A 12785-nucleotide genomic window follows, 5' to 3' on the forward strand; every position below is an offset into this window, starting at 1 on the left:
CAAATCTTCCCTCATTCTCCTATGCTCCAGGGAATAAAGTCCTAACCTATTCACCCTTTTCCTATAGCTCAGGTCCTCAAGACCCAGCAAAATTCTTGTAAAAATTTCTCTGCACCCTCTCAATCTTACTGATATCTTTCCCATAGGTAGGTGACCAAAATTGCACACAATACACCAAATTTGGCCTCACCAACTTCTATATAACATCCCAATTTTTGTACTTGATGATGATGAGTCCTTCGTTGGTCAGGGTCGACAGTGGATTTTGTATCCTAGCTGTCTGGATACGCAAGCCAGGGCAGTACAAAATGGAGAGCAAGCTATTGTCCATGTAGCAAACTCCCTTTCTTCATGCATCTGATTAACCCAAAGGAATGGTAGAGACCGATACAGTTTGGCACCAGCAATGTTGCAGGAGTTGCCAGTCAGTGTTGAACAGCCTTAGGAGCTTCAGCTCTGGAGTTTTCCCTCGGGGTTTACTCCCAAACCCTTCCCCATGAGGGGGTATAGCCACAAGGCTGTGGAGGTTTGAGATCAGAGTTTTCCTTCCCGTAGATGAGCTGCCGACCATGGCTGACGAGCCCCATCTGCCCAAAGTGACTGGTTTTAAGGTACCAGTAGACCACCTTTGCTCCTCCTCCTGACTGTAGAAATGGTTCTGCTGGGCATGCATGAAGGCCAGGAGCTGGTCTTGGTTGTCAGAGGCTGTCTGAGTCGCACGCCACTGGGAGCATGTCCCCATTACCACTGCCTGCTGTAACCACCTTAAGGAACCTTTTGTATCACTGTTTGTCCTACATTACTGTATGGTACTGTTTTATATATACATGTACGTTATATATATATCTACACCCACACACACACTGTTACGTATCCCGTAACTGGATAACTTACCAGCAAAGATAGAGAGGTCTGTTGAAGTCTGTTGTCACTATTTTCAAACGTTTTATTCGTAAAGGGACACAAAAGTAGGGTTAATACATACATTCAGGTAGGGCACATTGTCAACACTCAATCTAAAGCGCAGGTATATTAATAATCATCATTATTAAATGAGCTCTGCTGATGTCTAGGGGTTAATAGATTGTCCTTTGGAAATATAAAAGTCACTCTGAAAGTCTGCCGGCCTCAGCCCGTTGGAAATCTCTGGGTTTTTCGTGGGGCGACCGAGAGAGAGAGATTGGGGGGAGAAGAGAAAGAACTTGCCGAGTCTCAATGAATCTTCTGTGAAATCGGGGGAGCGTTGGTTTCCTCTCCCCGATGTTAGTTAAAGCGGTTTTCTGTGATTCCAGCCACAAATTCCAATCCCGGAATCTAACGCACGTGGCTTCCTTCAGAATGGCTTCCCGCTGCTGCAGGAACACTCTCGTGTCTTCTTGGTGCGTCTAAAGGGCTGTCCCCCTGAGACTCCTTTATATTTCCTCACAGGGTCGCAGGTGTCAATCAGGTTGGGATGATGCAATCTCTCTCTCAACCAGTCCACCTTGCCCGAGGGCTTTTCACGTGGTCTCCATGAGACAATAGTCGCTGTTGTCTTTATTCTGTATCCCTGGTGGTACCTGCAATTTGGCACGTCTCTCTCTCTCTCTCCGACTGGGTCTACTGACCCCCCCCCCCCCCACCTTTCGACGGGTGCTCTTGCGATTCTCACAAAGGAGGGGGCTGGAATCATAACAACACACACACAGCGAAAAGGGTGTGGCATAGTGGCAGAGAAGTCAAGGTCATTTGTTTCCAAACAATTGGTTTATTGATCATTACAGAATGTCTCTCTGGTGCTTCCTACTCCTTACCTTCTCTCTGCCACCCTCCCACTCTTAGTTCACAATAGAGACCCATAAGCAGAATCAGGTTTGTCATTACTCACAATGTCATGAAATTATTTTTTTTTTGTTTGCAGCAGTAGTACAGTGCAATACATAAAATTACTACAGTATTGTGTGAAAGTCTTAGGCATCCTAACTCTATGTATGTGCCTAAGACATTTGCACATTACTGGACTCTGGTTTGTCCTCCCAAAGTGCAACACATCACACTTGTCTACATTAAATCCAATCTGCTATTTTTCAGCCCATTTTTCCAGCTGGTCCAGATACCGCTGCAAGCTTTGATAGTCTTCCTTCCTGTCCACTAACCCTAAGTCTTGATGTCATCTGCAAATTTGCTTATCCAGTTTACCAGATTATCAACCGGATCATTGATATAGATGACAAACAGCAACGTACTCTGAACTGATCCCTGTGGCACATCACTAGTCAGAGGCCTCCCATCAGAGAGGCAACCATCTATTACCATTCCCTGACTTTTCCCACAAAGAAAATCTTAAATCTAATTTACTACTTCATCCTGAATGCCAAACGACTGAACTTTCTTGACCAAACTCCCATGAGGGACTTTGTCAAAGGCCGTGCTGAAGTCCATGTAGCATGGACTTTTATTCTAACTCGAACATGTGTACAAGCTATGCACTCTCAATATTTCACTTTTGAATGCCTCCCACTTCATAAGCATCCCTTTGCCAGAAATCTTCATCACCTCTCTCTTCCTGTAATTCTTTGTATTGTGTTTTTCTAGGCTTTCACTGTTTTGTATGTCTTTTTTCCTTTGTCCCATTTCTGCTCTCCTATCTCCACTTTGCTTTCCTTCTGTGTATCATTAATCATGATTTGAGAAATCATAGAAAATTAATAATGATAATAATAACTTATTTATATAGTACTTTTCATACAGACACTATAGCTCAAAGTGCTTTGCAATGGGATAAAGTCTGTGTGTATATACATGATGGGGCTCCCTAATAATGAACGTCACCTTTTTGAGGCACCACTCCTTAAAGGTACCTTACATACTCTGGAAGCTAGTACTCAAGATGGAGCTGACTAATTTTACAACTTCTTATAGCTTTAAAGTGTCAACTGAGTTTGCATCTCTTATAGGTTTAGGTATTGAATTCCACAGTTTGGGAGTATGGTTCAAAAAAGCTGGCCTGCTAATTACCTTTTGAGGGAGATTGTTTAAATTTAAGAGACCAGTGGAAGAAGACTTGAGAGCTTGAGCAGGGTTATAAAATGAAAGTGATTCTGTGATGTACTCCAGTCTCAGACCATTGAGAGCTTTAAAAACAAGTAACAGAACTTTAAAATAAATTCTAAAAGATACAGGTAGTTGTTAAGCTAAGCCAGGGCACTGATGGGACTAGGCTAAAGTTGTCCTCAAAGTTCGTGAGAGAGTATGCAGCAATTACGAAAAAGAAGAGTGGAGCTCAGAAGGAGTGCAGGAGAGGGAAGCAAGAGAAGCTTAAAAAGGGCATGGTAAAATGGCTTCCTGGTGGGGGTATCCAGAATTAGAGGGCACAGCCTTTAGAACAGAGATATGGAGGATTTTTTTAAACCAGAAAGTAGTAAATTTGTGGAATGTTCTGCCACAGATGGCAGTGGAGGCCAAGTCGGTGCATATATTTAAGGCAGAAATTGATAGTTTTCTGATCAGTCAGGGCATAAAGGCTATGGTGTGAAGGCAAGTGTATGAGGTTGTGTGGAATCTGGGATCAGAGATGATGGAATGGCAGAGAAAAATGGGCTAAATGGCCTAATTCTGCTCCTATGTCTTATGGTCTTTTTCTCTGTCTTAGGGATTTGTCTAACTGTGAATGAGGTGATCAAAGAGTGAAGGAACCATGAGGGACAATGAATGGGGGAATCAAGAAAGGCATTTGGAGGAAGATGATCAAAAATAGAGGAACTGAGGGAGAGATCAATTTTGTGGGGTTAGGATACAAGCTGTGGAAAACAATGTATGGATGATTTTGTTCCTGTGTTCATTGTGAATGTATGTTCAGTGTTTGTATATGTGCATTTAAAATGTGTGCATGCACACCCATGCTCTAAGTCTGTTCAGCAGAGCATGGTCTCCAGCTGCCTTGGAACCTTCTAACCATTGGACTAAGACACTGTTCATTAAGACAATGAGGCTTTATTCAAATTCAGCATCTGATTCAATGGAGACTGTCTATCCTGTTGTATTCTTTTTCCATTTTAGCATTGTAGAAGTGTTGTATCAGAGTCACCTGCTAGGACAGTTAAAAGGGCATCTAAAAGTCAATGAAGTCTGGAGCTGCAGTCACTTGCAGACTTCCTTTCCATATTAACAATGAATGGTGCTTAACAGTACGATTTAAACAGCTCACATTTTTATGATCATAATTACTCATGTTTTTTCGTTGTCTTTCAAATTCGAAATGATCAAATAAATTTAAATTCCACAGCTACCAGGATAGGTTTTAAACTATGATCTCTGTATTGTTTATACTGGTTTTAGAGTTATTGGCCTGGTAACAACCACTGTCCCATCACTGTACCCATAATGGTCTGCAAACAGTAATCACATTTGATTACTTTTTAAGTTAGCTATTAAGTCACATCCTTGTAGTTCAGTACTTGCTAACTCACAACAAATCCAAAATTGGGACAAAATGTTTCTACAAGAAAATGAGCACAAATTAGTGATACAGAGTGTTGTCACAATTCTCTAGAATAGTAATTTGAAATTGCATTAAATTATGCTGAAATAATATCTGATGATTGATTAATTCCCTAGGCCTAATAACTGCATATATGTGTTAAAATAGTAGAGAACTTTCACTGAATTTTAAGTCTACAAAGTATGATTTCCCAGAACTCTAACTTCTATTATTAAAGAACACATGCTGTAATCTTGCTACTAAATCATTTAAAAGACCTTTAGTTTTATTCCGTATGCCATTACATTAAACCCAAATCCCTCTGTGGTTCTTTTTACACCATAATTCCTCCTAGACTACCTTCCTCACAGTTTGAACTTTCACATCCTAAGGTACAGTAGGTTTCTATAGGATTATTTTTTTATGAACATACTACCTTTCATGTTAACCAGTGGATTTTGTCAGCTGCATCTTTTCCAGTAAAATGTTCTTTTTCTTCTTAAAGTTTGCTTTATAGTGGAAGTAGCAATTTTCTCTATTTGATATATCTTTTGAATGAGAATTATTTCTGAGAACATTCGCAAAGTGGTGTAGTTGAATTCGGTCCAGGTTTATTCATTTTCACACAGGCACATTTAATTGCAAAGAGTGCCCTCTATAGTCAAAACAATCATCCAGCTTCATTGCTTGAATTCACATACAAACAATGAAGCTATTCAATTTAACAAATTTGATTGTCTCATATGGCAATCCGATTATTGCCCCAATTATTTTTACCAATAACCTATCCTCCCCATACCCCCATCAGTTCTATTATTCACCTACAAATAAGGGGCAATGTAAATCAGGCATTTGACAACCTGCTTGTCTTTAGGATGTGGGAGATCACTGGTGCATCTGGGGAAAAATACCTGTTTGCTCAGAGAAAACATGCAGCTTCTAACTCCAGTGGTCAGAAACAAGCTGGAGCTGTGAGACAGAAACACCTCTGAGATGGGCAATTCCTGAAATTCTGTGTGTTATTTGGTAATTATTATTAATTCGGCCAACTTTTCTGGTATATTCTGAACCTGGTGTATAAAACATTTTAAATTGGACAACTATGGTAAATATTTCTTTAAATGCCCAGCTTAGTAGTACACAAGAAAAAGAACTAAAGCTCTAATTGTTTCTTTTCATCTTCATTCAAACGATGGGAGCTTCACAGGCTGAGCCAGCATTTAATTAATCCTCTCTAGTTGCCCTTGAGAATGTGGCAGTGAGCTTCCTTCATAAGCTGCAGCAGTCCTTGATGTGTGGTTGTACTCTCAATGATTTCGGGAAGAAAGATTCAGGATTTTGACCCAGCAACAGTGAAAAATTGTGTTATATTTCCAGCATTAATTCAAATCACTTACATCATTAAAGCCTTGTGGTAAAAGGTGCCTGACTTCCAATTATGTTGAAGAAAGTTGATTGGACTATAGATAAGGATGAAAATAAAAGCCTGTTATTGAAGTTTTTGCGAAAAAAAATAACAAGGGAAAAGCAGGTTTAAAATATGTGGCAAAAGAGGAATTTAGATCCATAGAATTTTGCAGAGTGGGAAAATCATTGCAAAGGTTTTAAGACTTGTGGGAGTATAAACCTGCTGTTAATTGGTAAGCATTGCGGGAGCAGACAGGTGTTTTTATAAATGAGATGGTAAGTGCAGTGATGAAATATTTTCTGTGGAGAATGGAAGACTGGCAATGAATGTGTTGGAGCCAGGGTGAAATACCATGATGAAGAGCAGAGAGAGGTAATTATTGCAGAGGTGCAAGTAGAGTATGTGTTTGACAGGCATGGGTTTTGATGTCAAAGTTACATTGGTGCTGTCTGCAGAACCAGCTGGGAAAGGCTGTACATCTATGTTGTTAGTGCTGAAATCCAGCATTGGTCTTTGTAATGCTATGACTGTATCCAAGACTAAACATCAGACAGAGAACTGACAACAGTGGTAGAGGTGGTGGTGCCCTGAGTGATATTGATTGCTTCTGGAAGAACTCATTTCTGTAGGTGTTGACAACAAGAAGCAATGTATCAATAAGCAAGAGGACAAGTTGCAAAACAAGCCACAGAGAACTGCAGCAGAGGGTAAAATAAGATGCTGTTTATTTGGACTGGCAAAACTCTTGAAGTTTTAAATGAAGCCATGCCAAGAAAATTCCACTGAGTTGAAAGGTGAAAGAAGAATTAAAGGAAGATAAAAGGTGGATTTACAGTGTGAAATGCTTTGGAGAGGATGTGATAAGATTATGGTCTCAAGTAACTGAGAATATTTTTTACTCTGATTGGAGCTATTTTTAGTAAAATAAAATAAAGGTGAAAGGACAACAGAAAATACTTGCAAGTAGAGCAAACCAGAATATGGGAATAGATAACTGGTGGTGTCATGTTTATAATCCTGATGGGGATGATGCTGGCTACACTCAGGGTAAATGGGGGAGAAATTGTAGTGGGAGTTCATGCTCTGTCAAGAGTCAAGCTGTGAAATTTAAACATGTAAGAGTGCAGCTTTAAGGGACTTTGGATATTTTCCATGAACAAGAGGTAACAACAGAGTAGATGCAGGCACTAGCAAATGAAGACCATCTGCAAGTGCAGATGGTCGCCTTCTGCACTTAAAGACCATCAAGTGATTGTCTGTACAGAACCAATCAATGATTCGGCAGAATAGTGAAATGTATAATTATCTAGGAAGGCTTTGATATAAGGGAAAAGAGTCACTGCCAATGAATCATGATTTTATCAGTGCTAGGAAATCAATCAATCATTCACTCTGCGGTTATGAGGAACAACAGGTTTCAGATTGCTGGTGGTCTTATTTGGTATACACAGAGCATTGTTACAAGTACTGTAAGATGCACAGCAAGGTAGTGGGTAAAATAAGTGAGGCAGGTAAGAAATTCAACCTCTAATAATTGCTGAAATCTGCCCCATGTTACTGAAGCAGGGAAAATTTCCAATGTTGTTTGTTACTGAAATGTGTGCACATTATGACAATCAATGAAAATGGATTGTGCACAACCTTGTTTCTTTTTACATCCAACTAAAACATTTAATTTCTTGAAGGATACAGTGGGATCAGGTTAAGGTATGTTGGTTGTTCCCCTTGGAACTGTATAAATGAATACTTTCAAGAAATATTAAATAAATTCTACAATCTGTGATATTGTTTTTACTTCTGAATTCTTCCCACATTCTTATTGAAAAAGTAACTAATATTTTGGTAGTATCTAAAGTATAGAATCCCATGCAATCCCAAATGGAATTGTATGGATATTGTATATATCTTTATAAGTGGTGCTGTGGATCTTTATATAAAGATTGAAAGTGTATTTCCACTTTCCATTCCCAAGAGAATTCTTGAAAGCGAAACGCTGCCTGTCTATTCTTCACATTCATGAAAAATTATGATGGAATTTGTGTCATTTTTGTATAATATAGATGCAGTACATTTTCACAAAGTAAGTGTTTCTTTAAAGATGATTGCCTTCTCATTATCAATGGTAAAATTATTTAGACAATATGATGAAAAACAATTGATATTAAGTGAACTGTTTTTTGAAGTGAACAAATCAAAATTTGACTGTACTCTTAAACAATGCTAGGTGCCTGGATACATCACAAGATAGCACAAAAACAACTGGTGTTCAGGAAAGGCCACGATCAAAAAGTTCCCGTATCAGGAAACTGACAAGACAATACAGCTTGTGAGTATAATGACTTGGCAAAGCTTTTAGCATGTTCTGTTAAAGATTTGAATGTTCAGATTAATCACTTTAGACCATAATTGAATATTCCAATCCTAATTTGGTCTGTTGTAACAGAAACTCATGCGTTATTCGTTAAGCATTTAGTGTATAATGTATGGCATTTATTTACATGGAATTTATTAAAGCATTTGGCAAGGTCTGTCCTGGTAGGCTAGTCCAAAATATTATTGAATGACTTGGTAATTTGTACCAAATAGGTTTGATCTCAGACAATAGAGTGTAATGGTGGAGGGTTGTTTTTCTGACTGGAGGTCTATGACCTGTGATGTTCTGTAAATATCAGTGCTGGGAACTCTGTTTATAATACGTATAAATGATTGTTGAAAATGCAGGTGATCTAATTTGCAGATTTGCAGATGATATGAAAATTGATGATGACTGTGTGACCAAGGAATACAGTAGGATATAGGTCCATTGGATATCTGAGGGAAAGTTGGGTTGAACAAATGGCAAACAAGACTAAAGTGAGTTATTTTGGGAGGGCAAATGCAAAAGGAAAGTATGCAATAAATGGCAAGACCCTGAGGGGTATTGATGTACCGGAAGATCTTGAGATGCAAACTCCAGAAAGTGGAAAATACGGCAAAGAAGGCATATGACATAGTTGACTTCATTGGTTGGATTACTGAATATGAAAATTAGCAAGTCACGTTGCAGCTGTTTAAAACTGTGGTTGTTCCACGTTTGGAATATTGTGTTCAGTTCTGTAAAAAATCATTCAAGTCCTTACAAAAGTTCCCAGCCTGAAACATTGACTATTCACTTCCTCCCATAGATGCTGCCTGATCTGCTGAGTTCCTCCAGCATTCTCTGTATGCTGCTGGGGAAAGAGTGAATCCTCTGGGGAACTATAGGGATGATCTATGTGTGTGGAGCCAGACAATGTCATCAGTATTCACCTAGGAGAAGGATATGCAATGCAATAAGTTCAGGAAAGGGGAAGTAGATCATTTAGAGAAAATCAGTATCAGGTTTATTGCACTGACTTATGATGTGTTTTGTTCTTTTGCAGCAGCAGTAGAGTGCAAACACATAAAATTACTATATTGTATGAAAATATATAAATAATGCAAAAAAAACAAGGTAGTGTTCACAGATCATTCAGACATCTGGGTCACAGAAGGAAAGAAGCTGCTCTGGAATCATTGAGTATTAAATATTAATATTAAAAAGAGATTGATAGAGTGGATGGGAAATCTTCTTTCTAGGCCATGAGTGCCAGAAACAAGAGGGTATAGGTTTAAGGTGTGAGGATTGCGTTTTAAAGGGAATTTGAAAGCAATGTTCTTTTTTAAACAGTGGTTATTGTCGGGAATTTGCTGTTGGAGGAGCAGATGGAATCAGGTACCATCACAATGTTTTAGAGACATCTGGACAGGCACTTAAATAGGAAGAGATAGGATATAGTCGTAATATGAACAAGTGGTGTAAATGTTGCAGTAGGTGTTCATCTTACCTGTTCATCGAAAGCCACTCCCTGTGCTAACTAGGGATTGGCCTTTTTAAGGAACACTACAGCCCTCCCCCTAGCTGCCATTTAGCTGATGACGTCTCAGTGCCGGTAGAATTTAAATTTAATGCACAGAAACCACATGCTCTCTTTTTGCTCTCTGGGTCACCATGGGTCAGGTTGTAGACAGTGGCATAGAAACAGTAGAAGTGTGCTGCAGTGAGAGAGGGCCTAGGTTCATACTTGGCCTAAATACTTAACTGAAGTGTTTGCCAATGTGTGTAACTTGAATGGATTACTGAATGACAAGTGCCCATCTTGTCCTGTAAATAAATAGTTAACTTACATACTGGCAATGACCATCTTCTGTCCCCATTTGCCAGACCCCTGAACCCATGAACCAAACCCATAACCAGTAGATAGGGGAAAATGGATGTGGTTATCTGTAGGACCCATTTCTGTGTTGCACAGCTCTATTATTCTAAGATGAAAGATATTAGAAAAACTAAGCAGATCTTGCAGCATCTGTGGAAAGAGAAGTCCTTAGCAACATAAAATAATAGAAATAAATTAGTATAGGTAGCAGCAAAGTGTGGGTAACTAAATAAAGCATGGACTTCTGGATCATATTAATGAGAGAAGTAAAGCTTATATTCTAAAACATCTGAAGTTTAGATAGAAGTGTTATCCTGCTATTCTTGGCAGCAGAGCATTTCAACTGGCATTGGCACAATAGTGCCACAGTTAGTGCATCTGCCTCTCAGTTTCAGTGATCAGATTTAAATTTTATCTCTGGTACTGTCTGTGTAAAGTTTGTACATTCTCCCTGTGACTGCACAGATTTTCTGTTTCATCCCATTCGTAGTTGGATAGTAGAGTTAATGAGAATTTGGGAAATTATGCTGCAGGTAAAATTGAATGGAGGGGAAGAAAGCATAATACTCAATAGAGCTAAATGACCAATCATGTCATCTGAAAGGGTGAAAGAAAGATATAATTTAATAGTTGAACAAGAAAGCTAGCATAATTGTGTAAAAGCCTTAATGCTTAATGCTTATCAGCAAAACTGAGTGGAAGACATACTGGTCATATTTTTATTTGCGAAGGTAATGGTTTCCTTTTCTAAAATGTATGAGTTTGTGACATTGCGAAATCATACACTTTAATGTTTTTGATAAGGAACAAAAAATGTTAATACTATGTACAGTGGATTCTGGTTAATTGAGGCAGCTGCTTATTTGGGCCAACTCTTAATGAACGAAAACTAATCAAGAAAATCGTCAGGATTCCCTTCATTTACTTGAGCAAAGGTATGTTTGGAGAAAAAAGGGTGCAGAATTTCATGAAAAGAGCACCTCTCCAACTGTTAAGCATGGGTGTGAATCAGTCATGCTTTGGGCTTGTGTTGCAGCCAGTGGCACAGGGAACATTTCACTGGTAGAGGGAAGAATGAATTCAATTAAATACCAGCAAATTCTGGAAGCAAACATCACACAGTCTGTAAAAAAAAAAGTTGAAAGTGAAAAGAAGATGGCTTCTACAACAGGATAATGATCCTAAACACACTTCAAAATCCACAATGGACTACCTCAAGAGGCGCAAGCTGAAGGTTTTGTCATGGCGCTCACAGTCCCCCCACCTAAACATCATCGAAAATCTGTGGATAGACTTCAAAAGAGCAGTGCATGCAAGATGGCCCAAGAATCTCACAGAACTAGAAGCCTTTTACAAGGAAGAATAGGCAAAAATCCCCCAAACAAGAATTGAAAGACTCTTAGCTGTCTCCAAAAGCTGTGATACTTGCCAAAGGAGGTGTTACTAAGTACTGACCATGCAGGGTGCCCAAACTTTTGCTTCGGGATCTTTTCCTTTTTTGTTATTTTGAAACTGTAAAAGATGGAAATAAAAAAGTAATCTTGCTTAAAATATTAAAGAAATGTGTCATCTTTAACTTCATGCCTTTTGGAAATCAGGTCATCTTTTTGAATAGCTTAGCCATTCACAGTAGCAGAAATTTTGACTAGAGGTGCCCAAAATTTCGCATACCACTGTATATGTACCGTATATACAGTATACCATGTTATACAACTACTATATACAAATAACATCATAGTAAATTTCAAATTGTCCCATTCAGGCCTGAAGATTTAATCATTGTTGTGGATTTATTATTCTTGTGAAATAACATCTTCCCTGACAAGTTGGGGGGAGGGGGCGGGGGTGGTCACTCTGCTTGGCAAGTGAGACTTGTGGCTGAGAAGTAATCTCAGGTTCTGGGGCACCCCTCATACAATTTCTTCTCCCTCCTGCTGTCTGGGAAAAGGCTTCGAAGCATTCGGGCTCTCACGACCAGACTATAACAGTTTCTTACCCCAAGCTATCAGACTCCTCAATACTCGAAGCCTGGACTGATACTTTGCCCTATTGTCCTGTTTATTATTTATTGTAATGCCTGCACTGTTTTCATGCACTTTATGCAGTCCTGTGTAGGTCTGTAGTCTAGTGTGGCTTTCTCTGTGTTGTGTTTTTTTTTTACGTAGTTCAGTCTAGTTTTTGTACTGAGTCATGTAACACCATGGTCCTGAAAAATGTTGTATCATTTTTACTGTGTACTGTACCAACAGTTATGGTCGAAATGACAATAAAAATGACTTGACTTGACTTGACCCGACCCTCTGTGGTGGTTGGAGGAGTTGACTCTAGGACTGCAAGAAATGGACTTGCCGGCTCTGGACACCTTTCTTCTCTAATAATTGACTTTGTTTTCCTCAACTGATCAATGTGTCATCTCCAGATGTCAGACACAATCTCCACTGTGTAGGAGAGTGATCCAGTTCTGTTCTTAACCTTTTCAAGTATCTACTTTTGATATACTCTATAGTGCTTCACCAGGACTGCTTGTCCAGGAGTGAAACATTAAACCTCGTGATTTGAGTAGTCCTCAATTTGTCTCAGCTGTTTATTCTGCATACTCTTTCTGAGATTGGATTTGAGGAGATCCAAGCAGATGCATAAGCAGAGGACCCAGGAACAGCACAACTGGAGAGTTTTTGTTTGTGGAGTGTGCTGCATTGCAGTA

The 12785-nt window shown here is 39.1% G+C and overlaps 1 protein-coding gene across 1 annotated transcript in view; it reads left to right on the forward strand.

The window, feature by feature from the left end:
* Positions 1 to 12785, forward strand: part of LOC132395619 (band 4.1-like protein 4B) — a 339992-nt gene that overhangs the window by 284410 nt on the left and 42797 nt on the right. The window contains exon 20 of the mRNA XM_059972481.1: positions 8092 to 8193. Coding sequence (XP_059828464.1) covers positions 8092 to 8193 — 102 coding nt within the window. The remainder of the gene's footprint in view (positions 1 to 8091; positions 8194 to 12785) is intronic.

This window comes from Hypanus sabinus, chromosome 6 (genome assembly GCF_030144855.1).
Source record: "Hypanus sabinus isolate sHypSab1 chromosome 6, sHypSab1.hap1, whole genome shotgun sequence".
Classification (NCBI taxonomy): Eukaryota; Metazoa; Chordata; class Chondrichthyes; order Myliobatiformes; family Dasyatidae; genus Hypanus; species Hypanus sabinus.